General features: G+C 42.5%; 1 protein-coding gene across 1 annotated transcript in view; it reads left to right on the top strand.

The window, feature by feature from the left end:
• The window catches only part of fndc3a (fibronectin type III domain containing 3A), a 222,948-nt gene that overhangs the window by 191,098 nt on the left and 12,002 nt on the right, over positions 1 to 19,848 (top strand). The window contains 10 exon segments of the mRNA XM_060944161.1: positions 1,089 to 1,151; positions 1,153 to 1,228; positions 1,315 to 1,383; positions 1,469 to 1,587; positions 8,463 to 8,568; positions 8,660 to 8,712; positions 8,714 to 8,836; positions 13,927 to 14,040; positions 14,255 to 14,404; positions 18,239 to 18,597. Of these exon segments, the coding sequence (XP_060800144.1) occupies positions 1,089 to 1,151; positions 1,153 to 1,228; positions 1,315 to 1,383; positions 1,469 to 1,587; positions 8,463 to 8,568; positions 8,660 to 8,712; positions 8,714 to 8,836; positions 13,927 to 14,040; positions 14,255 to 14,404; positions 18,239 to 18,597 (1,232 nt within the window).

Raw genomic sequence — 19,848 nt, 5'->3', positions numbered from 1 at the left:
GCAGTCGATGTCAGTGAGGGCGGTGCTGGTGCCGTCTTGCTACAGACGGACTCAGAGGGCATAGAACATCCGGTGTGTTATTTCTCAAAGAAATTTAACCAACAACAAGCTTATTCTACTGTGGAACGAGAGGCCCTTGCGTTGATTCTTGCCATTCAACACTTTGAAGTGTATTTAGGGTCTTCCTCTGTTCCAATTGTTGTTTACACAGACCACAATCCTTTGGTTTTTTATTGACCGTGTGAGAAACCAGAATCAAGGCATTATGCATTGGAGTCTAATCCTGCAGCGCTATCCGCTCCATATCAAACACATTAGGGGTAAGGATAATATTATAGCGGATGCCCTGTCTAGGCCTTAGTTTTATCTTTTTGTCTCTAGGGTATAGTGTTTTGTGTTTTTTTTCCCTCTCTAGTTCTGTTGTCTTCTCCTTGGTACCGGGATGAAGGCGGATGGGAGTGTTTTTAAGGAAACACAAGACTTTATTTTTGTTTTATATTTGTCTGGAACAAATCTCTTAGGGATGGAGGTGTTGCGTCCTGAGCCCCCTCCTGGCATCGGCTCGCCAGTGCACGGGTGAGGCTGATGTCAGGCGGGATAATTAATATCATTCGTTACACCTGGGTGGTTTACCTGGAATATAAGGTGGAGCTTTGCTGTCCCTCGGCGGGCACCTACTGGCTGTGTGTGTGGACGCACAGTCATTTTATCTGCGCACTCTCTTACTTTCTTCCCCCCCTTCTTTCTTTCTTTCTTTTCCTCTACATTGACCACATAACTGACATACACCTTCACTCATCCACACAGTCCACGCCATACTTGCACTATATATGTTTACCCTAGACGTTTGGAAAACTGGTAATTATAAATAAAAGTTTACAATTCAATCCGTAACCTTTTGTGTGGTCTCCCTTTTTATGCTGCGGCGAGTTTACGAGCCATGCCGTAACAGTCACTGTTTTATGGTTGATCATAAGAGAAATTTTAATGCTGTTTATTTTGTGTTGCTGTGGTGTTAGCAATGATCTAAGTTTCCAGTATATTGTACACTCTGAGCTGCCGTGACTTAATACTTTGGTATTATTCAGGTTGCTGCATATAATACAGAAGGTAAAAGTAACCCAAGTCCTGTGTCAGAGTTCACCACAGCCCCCCGACAGACCCAGCTGCCCCTGCAAACCCTCTGTTAAGGGCAAACATCATCCCACCAGCTTGCGCATGACCTGGGGTGAGTTCAGCTTTGAGACACAGGCTTTGAACTCCCATTAGTGTGTGTGTATCTACACTGACTGCTTACACCCACTCTTCACATAGATCCCCCCAAAGAGACTGGTGGCTCAGATGTGACGGAGTATGTGGTAGAGCTGTCTGAAGGACTGAGTAGTAAGTTCCAGCGGGATTCGTAATGAGTTTTATGTAATTTATTTAAGCATTTAATACAACTGTGTTTGTGTTTTTATATTTTCAGGCTCCTCTTGGGAGGAAGTGTACAGGGGTTCAGCTGTGGAATGTGTGTGTGATGGGCTGAAGCCAGGCGGGACATACCAAGCTAGAGTCTGCTGCTACAGCAAAGGAGGACAAAGCCCAGTAAAAAAAACACATACATACAAACATCCCCCCCCCCCCCCCCCCCCCCCCCGTTTTAATATGGCCAGATATAGTCAGATAAGTGACTATAAGAGAAGCTCAAAAAAGGTGCTCGAGAACTGTTTTGTTTTTTTAATTGTTTGTTTCCTGTTTTTGTGTAACGATGACAGGAATTTTCAGTCAATACAGTTTATACATATAGATCTATCCGTTTTTACCTAAGTCGAGTGTACCAGTAGGGCTGCAGCTATCGAATATTTTTGGAATTGAGTATTCTGTGTTTTTTTTTTTTTTTTTCCAATCGAGTAATCGGATAAATGATACTTTTGTGTTTTTAAGCAACTATATCAATAGTGTGTTATGCAACATGAAAGGCCTCTTAAAATGAGCAAGCAATTAGCTGTTATTCCTCCCAAAAAAGGGTTTTTATTCAAACAACACTTTTATTAGATCAAAGCTTAAAACCTTTGGCTTATTGGCTCCAGAACTAAGCCCATTTAATCAACCTTTCTGTGAAACATTTATGATGTACATGGAAAAAAAACAACAACTATGAAATACAACCTATTTGTCCTTAGTTTTACCTGAATAAAAAAAGGAAAAAGGGGTGTACCCCCTGCAATAGCCCATCTGAGAATAAAGAATAAATAACAAAAAGTATAAAGGTACAAAATGGCAAATAAATAATTCAAGTATTACTAATAATCCAACTTAAACAGTACAGTTCAGTTTCCAATTGTATCCAGATGAGGTAGGTAGGTAGAATAGAATGTTTGTGCAAGATAGTGAGTGCTTGTCTTCGAGCAATGCATGAGAGAGAGAATTTGTCTTGGTGCATGTGTGTGCAATGCATGTGCAAGCCTTTAAAAGAGCAAATGGTGGTTACAATGCAAAAAGGTCAGTATATTGACATGATCAGAAGTAAGGCTTGCCCTACGCTTTGACGCAATGTTCCCAGCAGCAGAGGAGAAACGCTCTGAGGGCGTCGAGGTGGCTGGAATACTCAGAAAAGACTTTGCAAGCTTAGCCAGGGTTGGGTATCTTGCTGCATTTGCTGTCCACCATGGCAGTGGATCCTCTTTTTTTGGAGAGAGGATGTTCACCAAAATATTGTAAGACCTCCCTCTGCGCCTCTTGATTTTGCTTCTCATCCTCCTCCTCTTCATCACTGCTTTTGGAGTCTGATGATCCGAGAACATCGAGAGATGATCCCTGGGCTTGAGTAGCTGGGTGGTCGTCTTCTATGTTGATGGTGGATTCATTTCCCCACTTATTGGACGTGTCTTTCTTACCTTTTGACAGTTAGTGCCATTGTTTGAATTGTGCTTTGGACCTTAAATGATTCTTCAGAAGGCAAGAACTTAAGTTTTCTGAACCGGGGGTCCAAGGCAGTAGCAAGGAGGGCAGTGTTAGAGTCTTCTGGTTTAAATACAAACAGGTCTTCCCACCGGTCAGTGATCTGTCCAGCTGCAAGACCCTGAAATGCCCTCACTGGTGCGGTTTCAAAAGCTGAACTCAGGGTGGATTTCTTGAGGGTCTGTACCAGCTGAGGAAGCGCAGACAGGGTCACGTATTGTTCCCCACTCAGGAACACTGTTGCCCCCTCGAAAGGTTCAAGAATCTGAGTCAGCTCTTCAGTCAAGATCCGCTGCTCCGGCTTCAGATCCAAATAATGATGCTTTCCCCGTGGGTTGACTGCAGGATCAGAAAGAGCTGCAGTCACTGTCCATCTCTGTTCAAGGAGCCTGGATAGCATATGAAGTGTACTGTTCCACCGAGTACTGACATCCTGTACCAACATGTGCTGTTGCACTCCTATTTGTTGCTGCTTTTCTTTAAGTTTTGTGCAGGCCAGTTCACTCTTTTCAAAGTGCTCCACCAGGCATCTCGCAGAGGCCACACAACTTGAGATGGTTTTGTTATTTTTCAGTGTATTCTGCACAACCAAATTCAGTGTGTGCCCTGCACATCTAACAGAGGCCCATCCGTGTCTCTCTTTCAGAATTCTGGCAGCTGCCACTACATTGGCCCCATTGTCATGGACAACTGCCTTCACCTTTTCAAAAGGAATGTGAAATTTGGTAGCAGCCTCCTCCAGCCAATCTGCAATGTTTGTGGCTGTATGCCTCTCCTCTAGAGGCATTGTAGTAAGGGAGAGGGACTTAATTTCCCAATCATCTCCCAATAAATGACGTGACACCCACCCCCCACCCCCCAGATCAGCCTCTGTGGCCACACTCATCCAATGCCGCTTTTCCACTACCAATGCGGCTGAGCCGTGCCGTGCTGAGTTGGGCTGAGTCGAGCTGAGTGGGGCTGTTGGAGTTGCATTTCGACTACAACCGCGCTGAACTGTGCTGGCTGGAAGTGGGTGGACACATTGGGTGGAGTTAGCGAAAGTGGGAGGACGTCACGTGATGTCGTTAGGTGGCGCAAACAGTGACATCAGTGACCTTTTAAGCGGTAGTCTCACGACCCGGATAGTAAACAATAAACACGGAGGACATGGAGTCGTTAGTGTTGCTGGTCTTGGTGCTGTGGCTTGTTGTCACCGACAACGCCAACAGATACTGGCAAGAACGTATAGATGAGGCGAGGCGCATAAGGCTTCAGAAATTCTCGTAATTCTTCTTCTTTCGGGTTTACGGTGTTTACAGATCCCAGCGTGCTCGCGGGGCGTGTGAGGACACTCCTCCTCACCAATCAGTGCACAGGGGCGTGTCTCCTCACACCCCTAGCCCCACTCGGCTCGGTTTGGCTCGCTTCAGCCCTACTCCAAAACCGTGCGAGTTTTGGGGGCTGAGCAGGGCTGAAGCGAGCTGAGTCGTGCCGCTCTGAGGTAGTCGAAACGCGAGCCGTGTCGGGCTGAAGCGAGCTGAAAAAGGGTAGTGGAAAAGGGCCACAAATGTCTGTTGTCAGTGCAACACAGTCTCTCCTTAAGAACACTCTTCAATATAGCTGTTATTTCTGAGTACTTTTCCTCCATCATATTTGTGAACTATGTTCTTGAGGGAATGGTGTATTTGGGATTGAAAGCTTTGATCATATTCTTAAATCCTGTGTCCTCCACCATGGACAGTGGGCGCATATCTGTGATGAGCATATTTAAAATGCTGTTGGTAAAAACTGCAGCTTTTTCTACAGTGCATGAGGGGCTTGTCCGGATGAAGCTGTCCATGCGCCACTGTGATGTACTGTGGGGAGAAAGAACATTGATTTGTATAACAAATGCTACAAACTCGCCCAAAAGTAAATCTATATGCTAATGAATGTAGATTTGTCCATCTGTAGCATTTATTATTACTGCCTTATGTATGAGGAAGGCGTGTTTTGAGATGTAACCTGTGTGTGAGTGAGCGTCTGTGTGCGCCACGTGCGCGGGAGGGAGAGATGAAGAGGGATGAATTACATGAGTGAAATTTTGGGGCGTTTGCTCTCGTTACTTATCATGCCTCATCACTATCGGCTCATAACACAGGCTACAAATAATTACAAATACTGTACTAATGTTCTAACAAGCGATAATGTTCATATCAGTTAGCAATCGTAAAAACACGTTACCTTGTAGAGGCTCCGAGTCCGCTTGGAGAAGTGCGGTTCACGTGAGGATGCTTTCGGTTCAGGTGCTGCAGCATTGACGAAGTACTGTTATGGTAGGCCAGGTCCGTTTTACAGTGTATACACTGCACTATGTTGTCCGCCTTATGAAGCGTAAAATGGTCCCACACTTTAGACATTTTCTGCCTTTTACGCACACCGGTATCTTCGTTTTCCACCATTGCCAAAGAGCAAATTAAATCCCGCCTTAAATCTTTGAAGTGTGCGTCAATTATTAGTCCGTGTGAAACAGTCAGTGCGTTTACATGCACATTCAAATCGAGCTACTGTCGGTAATCGAGCTAAGGGTCCCAGCAGGGGTGCCAGAGAAATCCAATCCTACATGCACACAAGGAAATCGAGCTATTGTGTGAGGTACATTGTGCACCCGAGCCACAGGTGGCGCTACACGCCCCATCGTGTTGGTACACTTCCGGTTGTCATCATGAAGAGCTATTCAAGAATGTAAACAAAGTTATCTGTTCCGTGTTCACAAGAACGACGACGATGAGGACAGCAACATAGATAGATAGATAGATAGATAGATAGATAGATAGATAGATAGATAGATTCAACTCCTTAAGCTGAATGAGCATGAACTCTATCTCCTCATTGCTCCAGAAGTGCACGTTTCTACTACTGTTGTCATGCCGACCGAGGCTGTTGTGTTTCCCGCTTGTGGTCTCGTCACTTCCGGAAGGGGCAGTGCTGAAGTAAGTAGCTCGACTACGTAGCTCGATAGGGTTTACATGCACTAAATAGCTCAGCTACAATCGCATAATCTAGGTCGCGTAGCTCAATTATGAGAAATCCAGTTCGGTTCGATTTCAGCCGAGCTAAGGTGTTTCCATGGCATTTAGAACTTCGATTTCAGTCGAGCTACGGCAGAAATTCGATTTTCTCTATGTGCATGTAAACGCACTGAGTGGTACCGGAGCTGCGCAGTCGTCTACAAAGCAGGAGTGATACGATAGCAGAGACATTTAAAGTAGACGGACTTTGGTGACATGAATTAAACGAAGCCTCGAGGCAAAGAATTTGCCTCGAACATTTTTTGTAATCGAATTATTCGAGTTACTCGAATAATCGTTTCAGCCCTAGTCGAGTGCCAATATTTTAACAGCATTGTGTGGTATTTACCACGTAGGCTGCACCTAATGTTACCTTTATGAACATCACTTTTGGAAAGCTATGAATAATGGACTGGATCAAGCAGTTCTTTATTTTTATCTCCATTTAACTGCATATACTGAAAGGGCTTTCAATGCTGCATGCGAGATGTTGTTTTTTTTTTTTTTCCTGAGTGTCCCCAAGTACATGAATAAACAAACGGAGCAAAAAGGAGAGGGTCTGACTGAAAATCTACACGAGTAGAGCCTCTACTGGGATAGTGGTGTGAGTCAGCGAGATGATGTGACCTCTGTCTGGAGCTGTGCTTTCTTCCACATCTGTGAAAAGCAGAACTCACTGCTCAGTCACTTCACCTCTGTTTGACCCATCAGCGCCATAGAATCACTGGTTTAGCAGTTCAAGACAAAGTTACAAACCAAACGCAAGTTAACAGTCAAGGCAGCCATTTTAAGGTCAAACTTGAAGGTTTGGAAAAGTGACTTCACAAAGCCCTTTTAAATGATCACTGGTAGATACTGTTCTCTCAAAATCCTTTATGGTGGTACTACAGTGAATAGGTTAAATTAATGGTGGACATCTATAAACACATGATGGAATTTAATCAAAGTAGTGACAAAATTAATCTCAACGGTGAAGCTGGTGTCTTTCCAGGGGAGAAGAATTTGATGTAGATTATGAATTACAAGAAAAGCTGTCCTGAGTCAGAAGGAAAGTGAATCAAACTGTAAACACTCGCCAGAAAAGAGGGGCTTTCATGCAGTCAGGCAAAAATAAAATCAAAATCTTTTTTTTTTTTTTTTGGGGGGGGGATTTCTAAAATTAGGGGCGGCACGGTGGTGTAGTGGTTAGCGCTGTCGCCTCACAGCAAGAAGGTCTGGGTTCGAGCCCCGTGGCCGGCGAGGGCCTTTCTGTGCGGAGTTTGCATGTTCTCCCCGTGTCCGCATGGGTTTCCTCCGGGTGCTCCGGTTTCCCCCACAGTCCAAAGACATGCAGGTTAGGTTAACTGGTGACTCTAAATTGACCGTAGGTGTGAATGTGAGTGTGAATGGTTGTCTGTGTCTATGTGTCAGCCCTGTGATGACCTGGCGACTTGTCCAGGGTGTACCCCGCCTTTCGCCCATAGTCAGCTGGGATAGGCTCCAGCTTGCCTGCGACCCTGTAGAACAGGATAAAGCGGCTACAGATAATGAGATGAGATTTCTAAAATTATGTTCCTAAACATCTCTATAAGCACAATGCATATTAATCTTGTCAACAATTTCTTGGTTTGAGGTTTGGTTTATTAATACGTTTTTTTTTTTGTTTGTTTGTTTGTTTGTTTTGTGTGTGTCTCTCCCCCGAGGTAGAATGCAAGATTATAGCGTGGGCATGAACTGCTTCAGCATCTTTTGGCTGATGCCTTGATAAGAAATAACATTCAGCATGCACAAGTCTTCACCTTTCATTTTTACATTTTAGAAAGCAATTTTTCATTTTTTCTTAGTTTAAACCTTTCCCAGCAGTCAAAAACTGCAGATCACAGCCCTCTAGATTCAGAAGATGAACAGCCACCTCTCCCAATTGCACAACCAAGGAGACAACAATGACAAATGCTGTAGTGTTTTCCTAAATATATGCTGGCAAGGAACTGTGTGGGGTTTTTTTTTTGTGAATGGTATCTTATTTAATTACTCTAGCTTGTTTTCATAAAGACAAGTTGTACACCTTTACTGTACATGAAAATGGCAAAAAATGTTTGTGATGAATAGATGGATGGATAGTTACTGCTATGTTTTGTCTGAATTACAGCATCTCCTTATGTTGCTGTCTGGCATGCTCTAGTTTCTAATGTTAATCAAGTATTTTTTTTTCCAGATTCCACAAGAAACAGACTAAAGTGTTTAAAGTGACCTAAGCTTCAAAAATGAGCTGGTCAAAGTGTAGTTCTGCCTGGACATTGTTAGGTAGACATGCGTTCAGTGACCTTTTGTGTGATTTGGCAAGATGCACATCTTTACTGCACAAATCTGATTGCTGGTCGTTCGTATAAATAAATAAACAAACGATTTTGCGCAAGTACCATTATTTTCTCACTTTCTGAGAAATTGATGTATGTATCATGTATATGTATGTGTGGGTTTTTTTTTAATCATTTGTGTGTTTGTCAGTTTTCGGAGACCCTGCAGGTCCAGACTCCGCCTGTTCCTCCTGGCCCCTGTCAGCCTCCCAGGGTGATTGGCAAGCCAAAAGCCAGAGAGGTGCAACTTCGCTGGGGTAAGAATGCAACATTTTTTATTTCTATGGTTTTATGTACAGTATTTGTGTTGTGTGTGTTAAATTTGCTTCTCCTGCTGTTGTGCATCAGCTCCTCCTCAGGTAGATGGTGGGAGTGCGGTGTGTGCTTACAGTTTGGAGATGTTCACCCCCCCAGGCTGAGGAGGCCAGAGAGGTGCATCAGGGCCATGAGCTTGAATGCACTGTGCACAGCCTGCTGCCTGGAAGAACATACAGCTTCCGTCTGAGAGCAGCCAACAAAGCTGGGGTTAGAACGACACACCATTTAGACAGCACTCAGTAATAGAAAACTAAAATAAAATCAATCAGACTGTTGGTTATATTTGACTCCGTTGCTCTTTACAGCTTAAATATCAAAATGATTTAAGGATTTCAGTCTTAAGCATTTTCTTCTCCCCCTCAAACATATAGAACATTTTGCAGTGTGCACATTTTATCACAAAACACTATGATAGAGAAAAGTCCTAAAATTGACTTATGGCTGACAATTTAATCCTATGGTGTCAGGTCTCACAAAATTATATGTAGTCATTGACTGTTACCATAGAAACAATGCTTTCACTCTGAATGGCATTATACAATAGCCTTGGCTTTACATAGAAGAAATATACTTATGCAACTACATGAAATGCAGGGTAGGTAATTTTGGAGAAACCAATAAGTAATAAGCTAGATATTGAAAGTATTAAACCAAAAATTTACACCTGTTTGCATCAACATTCCGTCCAAAGCCATGCCTACAAAACACATGAATGCGCACTGCCTGATTATTGCTGGAGGACGAATACACGAGCGAGCATTGGGGGGAGGAGCGTAGCACATAGTTGTCACATCCAGCTGCCTGCTGCTGTCAGTACCTACTACCTACAGCTGTCGACTAACGCTTTAGCAATATGTCTACTTAGCCTTGTGGAAGTCTCCGGGGATGTAAAGATAATTTCAATATAACAAATTGCTTATAATTTTTTTTTTTTTTTTTTTTACCGACCCTAGCTTTAAAATATTATTTGTAATGTACCCAGACAGAATAGTAGCAGAGCAAAACAAATGCTGGCACAAGCAGCTTTTCAGACAGTTGTCATGCTAGCGTTAGTTGGCTAGTTAAGTGGTACCATCAGCTAACCAAAAGGGGAGAATAAGCAAAAAAGATAAGGACAAGAAATTAAGTAATAAGTGTCAGCTTGTTTCTTTCTGTTGTAATTTTAATGTCGCTAGAACTCAAATTACGTCAGAGAGCAACATTAAAAAAAAAAAAAGTGTGATTGTGTTTGAGGACACTAAATGTAACTCCAGACCTTAGTAGTCTGATGGATATCTACAGAAACCTGCCAATTATCTGGAGCTATCTAGATCGCTGGCTACAACCTCGCCAACTTTTAAGCAAAACTGTAGAGCTTAAGTGTCACCAAGCTGTTGATTTCTGTTCGAGCAGAAGTGTCGGGCTTTCTATGAAGGTCATATTTATAAATAACTGTTTATACATTAATACATGTGTGTTTATATATGAGTGATTCCACGCTTATGGGTACTGAAATGGGGACGTGAACTTATTCACCTAAAACCATTTCTTTTTTTACCATCAGGTCACAAAACATGTAATCTTTAATGAATGATATGTTAAAAGCTAACTTTAATTTTCTGAGATGTAATAAAAACATATTTATATGCCAAAGTCAAGCCTATGAGTTCCAAAATGATGTCTGTTACATTACTTCTGTTACGATTGTCCATCTCGCGTCTGTTACAAATTAATTACAATCTAGCTATATACCATGTTAATCTTATTGAAAGAATGTGTATGTTTATTCTACTACACATGTTTATTAATTATATTTGCTAAAACATCACCTTCCTATGTTTCAAAAAGTAATTCTACATTGTTAAAATTGAGAATATATATGTCCACAACACTTCTGTTACGTTCTGACTTTGGCATATAAATATGTTTTTATTACATCTCAGAAAATTAAAGTTATCTTTTAACATATCATTCATTAAAGATTACATGTTTTGTGACCTGATGGTAAAAAAAAGAAATGGTTTTAGGTGAATTTTTAAAAATAAGTTCATGTCCCCATTTCAGTACCCATAAGCGTGGAATCACTCATATAGAATTAAAATATGCATTAATCATGTAATGCATTCATAAGGCATTATACACATTTGTATAACTTGTGATTGTGTATTAAACTTTAACATATACAGTGCCTTGAAAAAGTATTCATACCCCTTGAACTTTTTCACATTTTCCCACCTTACAACCACGAACTTAAAAGATTTTTATTGAGATTTTATGTGATAGACCAACACAGAGTGGCATATAATTGTGAAGTGAAACGAAAATGATAAATGGTCTTCAAAATTTTAAACAAATAAAAATCTGAAAAATGTGGTGTGCATTAGTGTTCAGCCCCCTGTCCTGTGATACCTCTAAATACAATCCAGTGCAATCAATTGCCTTCAGAAGTCATCTAATTAGTTAAGAGTCCTACTGTGTGTAATTTACTCTCAGCATAAATACACTTGTTCTGTGAAGGCCTCAGTGGTTTGTTAGAGAACACTGAAGAACAAACAGCATCATGTAAGACCAAAGAACTCACCAGACAGGTCAGGGATAAAGTTCTGGAGAAGTTTAAAGCAGGGTTAGGTTATAAAAAAAATATCCCAAGCTCTGAACATCTCAAGAAGCACTGTTCAATCCATCATTCAAAAATGGAAAAAGTACAGCACAACTGCAAACCTACCAAGACATGGCCGTCCACCTAAACTGACAGAGCGAGCAAGGAGAGCACTGGTCGGAGAAGCAGCCAAGAGGCCCATGATCACTCTGGAGGAGCTGCAGAAATCCACAGCTCAGGTGGGAGAATCTGTGCACAGGACAACTATAAGTCGTACACTCCACAAATCTGGCCTTTTTGGAAGAGTGGCAAGAAGAAAGCCATTGTTGAAAGACAGGCATAAGTCGTCCCGTTTGCAGTTTGTCAGAAGCCATGTAGGGGACACAGTAAACATGTGGAAGAAGGTGCTTTGGTCAGATGAGACCGAAGTTGAACTTTTTGGCCTAAATGCAAAGCGCCATGTGTGGCGGAAAACTAACACTGCTCATCACCCTGCACACACCATCCCCACTGTGAAACATGGTGGTGGCAGCATCATGCTATGGGGATGCTTTTCTTCAGCAGGGACAGGGAAGCTGGTCAGAGTTGATGGATGGAGCTAAATACAGGGCAATCCTGGAAGAAAACCTGTTGGAGGCTGCAAAAGACTTGAGACTGGGAAGGAGATTCACCTTCCAGCAAGACAATGACCATAAACATACAGCCAGAGCTACAATGGAATGGTTTAGATCAAAGAATATTCATGTGTTAGAATGGCCCAGTCAAAGTCCAGACCTAAATCCCATTGAGCATCTGTGGCAAGACTTGAAAATTGCTGTTCACAGACGCTCTCCATCCAATCTGGCTGAGCTTGAGCTACTTTGCAAAAAAGAATGGGCAAAAATTTCAGTGTCTAGATGTGCAAAGCTGGTAGAGACATACGGTACCACAAAAGACTTGCAGCTGTAACTGCAGCAAAAGGTGGCTCTACAAAGTATTGATGCAGGGGGGGCTGAATACTAATGCACACCACATTTTTCAGATTTTTATTTGTTTAAAATTTTGAAGACCATTTATCATTTTCGTTTCACTTCACAATTGTGCTACTCTGTGTTGGTCTATCACATAAAATCTCAATAAAACACTTTTAGGTTCGTGGTTGTAAGGTGGAAAAATGTGAACGTTCAAGGGGTATTAATACTTTTTCAAGGTGCTGTATTGCATTTTTAAGTAATGTTCAGAACACATCATATCAATATTTTTCCCGAGTGCAGTCTGATGGAATTTTATCAAATTTATTTATTTAAATGAATAGAATTTCAGTTATTCCAGCATGATGAACATGAAATTCTACTGTAAAAACGTTTCTAATGGATTATAAAATTTTACAACATACAGTGAAACATTTTTGTAAATTTAGTTCCAAGTCTATATATAAAACTGTCGTGCAGTTTTTAGGATTGTGGAGGAAAAAACACTGGAAATGCCACTGATTTTTTAATTTAATAATCCTTTGTTTAAATCATATCTCTTAAAGGAACAGTCCACCGTACTTCCATAATGAAATATGCTCTTATCTGAATTGAGACGAGCTGCTCCGTACCTCTCCGAGCTTTGCGCGACCTCCCAGTCAGTCAGACGCGCTGTCACTCCTGTTAGCAATGTAGCTAGGCTCAGCATGGCCAATGGTATTTTTTGGGGCTGTAGTTAGATGCGACCAAACTCTTCCGCGTTTTTCCTGTTTACATAGGTTTATATGACCAGTGACATGAAACAAGTTCAGTTACACAAATTGAAACGTAGCGATTTTCTATGCTATGGAAAGTCCGCACTATAATGACAGGCGTACTAACACCTTCTGCGCGCTTCGGCAGCGCATTGATATCTGAGCTCCGTATCAATGCGCTGCCGAAGCACGCAGGTGGTGTTAGTATGCCTGTCATTATAGTGCGGACTTTCCATAGCATAGAAAATTGCTACATTTCAATTTGTATAACTGAACTTGTTTCATGTCACTGGTCATATAAACCTACGTAAACAGGAAAAACGCAGAAGAGTTTGGTCGCATCTAACTACAGCCTCAAAAAATACCATTGGCCATGCTGAGCCTAGCTACATTGCTAACAGGAGTGACAGCGCGTCTGACTGCGTCTGACTGACTGGGAGGTCGCGCAAAGCTCGGAGAGGTACGGAGCAGCTCGTCTCAATTCAGATAAGAGCATATTTCATTATGGAAGTACGGTGGACTGTTCCTTTAATGTTGACAAATGTAGTTTATAAGCAGATATGATACATCTGTTAATAATCTACTCTCAGATTAATCACTTTGGTATTTGTAAGCGCTATTGTGTATTGTACCAACATTTTAAATGTATAAATGCATGATAAGCATGGCTATAAACTATGATTCAACTAACATTTTCATGAACAGTTATACCAATACATATGATGCCTCATGAATGAATGCGTTATAATGCTTTCATTGTATTCATAGTTGATTATGCATATGGCCTTCGTAGAAGTGTTATTGATTTGACATCATGCATGAATCGGTGGTGTTGAACAGAAATTACATCAGTAGCAAACAGACTGCTACTAATCATGCATCATCTCACTGGTTTGTTCTCAACATTTGTTTCTGATTGTAAATGCACACTGTAGGGTTGCCTTCTAGCCATAACCGTAATTTCATCATGCTATTCTTATGAACTTACCCTGTGCGTGTTGTCTTGGTTACCAGTATGGGCCTTTCTCTGAGTGTACCGAGGTGACTACAGGACCAGGAGCACCTGAGCCTTGTCGACCTCCTCATATCATCTGCAAGTCTCCTTCTTGTGCTGTGGTCAGCTGGGAAGTAAGGATCACCTGTTTGTTTTCCACTCGTAATGAGTCCACTTTTATGAAACTCGTGTTACACACGTTTAAAAGAAGACATGAGCTTTATTATTTATTTATTTTTTTATAAGCAGAAAAGCTTTCCAAACTTTCAATCAGCAGCATTCCTTCAGCTAGCATACCCTGAAGGTTTGGACTTTGACTTGGCCTTTAGAGCATCTCCTGTCTTCCAGGCTCCCTTCTGTAACGGTGCAGCAGTAACTGAGTTTCGGTTGGAGTGGGGGGCAGCCGAGGGGAGCATGCAGGTGATATACAGCGGCTCTGCAACGAGCTATGAGCTGAAGGGCTTGCTGCCTGCCACCAACTATTTCTGCAGAGTGCAGGTGAGTATTCGAAATTGAAAGCACGTGATGTGCTTTTTATCAGGGCTGATATTCACATCACTTCCGTTCGCGCAAAATGGGACGTAAACCTTTGCAACAGTCTGTTAAATGTACGTTAATCCTCACGTCGGGTTTAAGAATGTGCTTAAAATATGCCAGAAAAATGTCCAGTGATTGAGAACAAAGCCGTCCTTCCAAATTGGTGCTATTTACTCAGAATTGAGGTAAATGATTTGATTACAGAAGACCTCACAGCTTTTTATAAACAAAGCTAGCAAAGATGATGTTGGATATAATACAGTAATTTTTTTTGAGCGTCATGCAGTATATGAGCTCATAAATTACACAGTTTGACAGGTTTATACATAAACTATGTATAAACCTGTGTGTTTGTAGACCTGGAGAAGGCATATGATAGAGTGCCGAGAGATGAGGTATGGTATTGTATGAGAAAGTGTGGAGTGAATGAGAAGTATATCAGAGTGGTGCAAGATATGTATGAGAACAGTGAAACAGCAGTGAGGTGTGCAGTTGGAACGACTGAATGGTTCAAGGTGAAGGTGGGACTTCATCAAGGATCTGCTTTGAGTTAGGGATGGCGAAAACTAAAAAAAAATCTTGACCGACTACCGAGCCTCGTTAGCCGGTTAAAGTCAGTTAACCTATGAGTTTAAACAGGGATGCAAACGGCGCGCCTTTTAGCGGACGCCACCTTTTTCACGGCTGAATCGTGCAAAGATCCGATTTTATTTTTTAGGGGGGGCGTTGGAGTGTCTGAATAATTTTATCAGAGTAAATTCTGTACGCTCAAAGGAAAGCAATCGGATCTGCACGATTCAGCCATGAAAAAGTCGGCATCTGCGCCTTTAGTTTGTGTGGAGAGATATGATCTGCAATAACATGCATTGTTGGCTACAGACCGAAACATACTTTCAGAATGCACTGGCCAAGGCAGGACTAAACTCGATGTGCCTTCTAATAATAATTAAAAAAAAAACAGAATAGTAATTTGTAAGCTAAAAAGCCTGTGTCTACACTTTTTTTCTTTCGCCGAGTGGCAGCTGTGTTCAACTGGGGCGGGACATGACTGAATGGGTGTTTCTGATTTGTTAGCTGTCTTTAACTGGGGCGGGAGGGCGGGACATGACTGAATGGGTGTTTCTGATTTGCTAGCTGTCTTTAACTGGGGCGGGAGGGCGGGACATGACTGAATGGGTGTTTCTGATTTGTCAGCTGTCTTTAACTGGGGCAGGAGGGCGGGACATGACTGAATGGGTGTTTCTGATTCGTCAGCTTTCGTCCTTACACCGCATGGCACGCCCCAAGCGTTTACAACACAGAATTCCAAGTCCTCCGCTCCAAAATCGGCAGCTTCAAAACTATTGATTTTTTTTTTTTTAACCGACAACCAAAAAAAAATTAACCGGTTGACGTTGATTCGGTCAACCACCGGTCAAACGGTCATCGGTTAACATCCCTACTTTGAGTCCTTTCTTGTTTGCCATAGTGATGGATAGCTTGACTGACGAAGTGAAGCAAGAGTCACCATGGAACATGATGTTTGCAGATGATGTGATACACTATATTGCCAAAAGTATTTGCTCACCCATCCAAATTATCGGAATCAGGTGTTCCAGTCACTTCCATGGCCACAGGTGTATAAAATCAAGCACCTCGGCATGCAGACTGTTTTTACAGTTTGGAGCTGGCCCCTTCCTCTTCCAACATGACTGTGCACCAGTGCACAAAGCAAGGTCCATAAAGACATGGATGACAGAGTCTGGTGTGGATGAACTTGACTGGCCTACACAGAGTCCTGACCTCAACCCGATAGAACACCTTTGGGATGAATTAGAGCGGAGACTGAGAGCCAGGCCTTCTCGTCCAACATCAGTGTGTGACCTCACAAATGCGCTTCTGGAAGAATGGTCAAAAATTCCCATAAACACACTCCTAAACCTTGTGGACAGCCTTCCCAGAAGAGTTGAAGCTGTTCTAGCTGCAAAGGGTGGACCGACGTCATATTCAACCCTATGGATTAGGAATGGGATGTCACTTAAGCTCATATGTGAGTCAAGGCAGGTGAGCAAATACTTTTGGCAATATAGTGTCTGTGGTGAAAGTAGAAAGGAGGTTGAGTTGGGTTTGGAGAGATGGAGGGATGCATTGGAACGAAGAGGAATGAAGGTGAGCAGTAGCAAAACAGAGTACATGTGCATCAATGAGAATGGGGATGAGAGTGGAGTGAAGATGCAAGGAGTAGACGTAAAGAAAGTTGGTGAATTCAAGTACCTGGGGTCAACTGTGCAGGAAAATGGGGGCTGCGATAGTGAGGTGAGAAAGAGAGTGCAGGCAGGGTGGAGCAGTTGGAGAAGGATTTCGGGAGTCATTTGTGATAAAGTCCCAGCAAAAGTGAAAGGTACTGTAAAATGTATAAGAGAGTAGTGAGGCCAGCTGTGATGTATGGATTGGAGACCGTCCCCTTAACGAAGAGACAGGAGGCAAAGTCGGAGGTGGCGGAGTTGAGGATGTTAAGGTTTGCGATGGGAGGTTGGACAGGATAAGCAACGAGCACATCAGAGGGACAGCACATGTGGAGAGCTTAGGAACTAAGCTGTGAGACATGAGACTGCTCACATCCTGAGAAGGGATGCAGAGCATGTTGGAAGGAGAATGTTGAGGATGGAGCTGCCAGGCATACGAAAACGAGGAAGGCCAAAGAGGAGATACATGGATGTGGTGAGAGAGGACATGAAAGTGGCAGGTGTGGTAGAGAAGGATGCGGAAGACAGGGAGCAATGGAGACGAAAGATCTGCTGTGGTGACCCCTAATCGGGAGCAGCCAAAAGAAGAATGACAGGTTTATACAACCAAAATAATTTTAACATTAGTGCTATGGTACACATGTTATGAAGGTAAGTACAAAAGCAATGACTCCAGTTTATCCTTAAATCAGATTTTTACCCTCAGAGGTGATCATCTGCATTTACATTTACACATTTCGCAAACACCCTTGTGCAGAGCAACTTTGTCGTCTTTATCAAAACCTCCTCATGCTACTTCATGAGGTCAGGGACTAATGATGCCACTGAGCTGTGAGGTCGAGTTTAGTACAGCATGTAGGGAACACTCATCTTTTGCAGTGCTTCTCAACTATCGTCCTCTCGCTGTGAATATTTTGTTTTCTTGTGTCCAGTTCTATTTGTCAGGTAGTTACCAAAACCCTTCCTGTGTTGCCCTTACTCAAACAACATTAAAATGTGCAGGGCATACTGGGTTTGGACAGTACGCTCTTGAAAACGCTATTTAGGCCTAAGCAACATTTAATCAGAATGTAAAAAAAAAAAAGGCTCTGGAAATTCTGACTTTTATACTGTATTAGGATCATTTTGATCTGGCTCATACACAAGTCAGCAGTGAGTTCTGGATGTTTTCCATCAGTTTCTGTGTATTTTACAGTCTGTCGACTCAAGGAAATGATTCATGATTAATAGGAAAAGGGAAAAAAAAAGCTGAATAACGGTGAATTTTATGCTCCCCCAAGTGGTTAAATAAGCTCGGATTATGTACTTCAGCTCATGTATTTCTTTAGATGACCTTATGCGGATAAACTTGTTAACCGGTCTCATCCAGCTTTGATGCCATTTGTGGATTAAATGGATCTTTTCGCCGTTCTCAGTGCTAAATCGCAAGCCACCTTTTGTATCCACAGAGGTTGTTAATCATGGTTCTAATGTTAATTTGCTCCCGTAGCTTTACTTTTTAGATAACCTTTCAGTGCTGATACATGTGTCTAGTGTGTGTGTTCATATACACCTGTATGTTTGTGTTCAGGCGTTGAATGTGGCTGGCGTGGGGCCGTTTAGCGAAGTGATACTGTGTCAGACGCCCTGCTCTGTGCCTGCTACGGTCAGTGTTGTTCATGCTCTCCGCGAGAGCGAGATGAGGGTGGAAACGAAGGTCTCTGATGGAGAGGAGGAAGAAGAGGAGGAGGAGGAAGAGGAGGATGGAGAACGACCCTCCCCTTCACTCTACTCCCCTTCTACTTGCCTGGGGCTGCGCTGGGAGGCACCGTGTGACCACGGAGCAGAGATTACGTCTTACCTGATTGATATCGGAGAAAGACAGCCTATTTCCACTGGCCCTGTAACCAAGTACATTATACAGAACCTGCAACCTGACACAACATACAGGTATACATACAAGTTAGGATTACTACTTTTATAACTTACCTCAGTATAAACATATTTCAACAAAACACATTTTTAAAGAATATTAGCTATCTCTCTCGATCCATCTATCCGTCTTACCCTGTATATTGTGGCACTTTCACGACCAGAATTTGAAAATTTTTCCACAAAATTACCTGTTTGGAAATGCCTACAATGGGGGGGGGGAAGTACTCCACTGTCTGAATGTGGCTGATGCTCTGTTCATTATTATCTTGTTGCACTCTTCTAAATATTTGCATTGTTCGTTAAAGGTCCCATGGCATGAAATTTTCACTTTCTGAGGTTTTTTAACGTTAAAATGAGTTCCTCTGACCTTCTTAAGTCACCCCAGTGGCTAGAAATTTCATAATGTGTAAACCAAACTATCCCCAACATGTGAGAATGGCGCGTTGAGAAGCTCTTCCCTTTACTATGTCAGCAAGGGAGATGATCCCCACGCCCCCCCTCTGGATTCCCACCCACTGTATGGATTGCCCGCCCAGCTCAAAAGTTGCCACCAAATATGGAAGTTGCGCTGTACATGGATGTGACAACACAGAAAGGAGTCTGTTTTTACTGCCGACGGGAGAGCCCCTGAAGACGCAGTGGCTTAATTTTATTTACTCCAATAATACCTCGTCGAGTCTACCTAAGACGGTGTATGTTTGTCAGAAGCATTTTCCTGAGGAATGTTTCCACAACTTGGGACAGTACAGGGCAGGTTTTGCACATCAACTGTCACTGAAGCCTGGGTCCGTACCAAGCATCCCTGCCGCATCAGCCACAAACACCGAACAAGTAAGTGTATAACTGTTAAGTCGTTTTGCCGTGTTTTAAAATCGGTGCCACGTTAGCCTTGCAATGGCTACATTAGCTGTGCAGCTAACCGTTTCCTGCAGTTAGCCAGGTACTCTGCGCTACAAAACCAAAAAGCATGCAGCATGCTCTGTTATAATAGCCAATCAAAACAGTTTTTACAAAGACACCCACATTCTTTTTTTTAAGTCACTCGTTCATTTAATTTGTTTGTTCAGTAAAAACCCAAACATTTGTTGAATTTATTTTATTTCCTTGCGTCGCACCTTAATGACGTCAGCGCGCGGTATTTTTCCCTTAGCGGTTTGTTCCTTCTCTCTCGCCATAGTAAGACACCCACATCCGCTTGTTCTGACCCACTGGAGGTAGCGTCACAGTGCTGTTAGCCAATCAGAGGTAACACGTTTACATGTCATG

This window comes from Neoarius graeffei, chromosome 17 (genome assembly GCF_027579695.1).
Source record: "Neoarius graeffei isolate fNeoGra1 chromosome 17, fNeoGra1.pri, whole genome shotgun sequence".
In the NCBI taxonomy this organism is placed as follows: domain Eukaryota; kingdom Metazoa; phylum Chordata; class Actinopteri; order Siluriformes; family Ariidae; genus Neoarius; species Neoarius graeffei.
The sequence above is the reverse complement of the archived record's forward strand: the minus strand, read 5'-3'. Positions and strand labels throughout refer to the sequence as shown.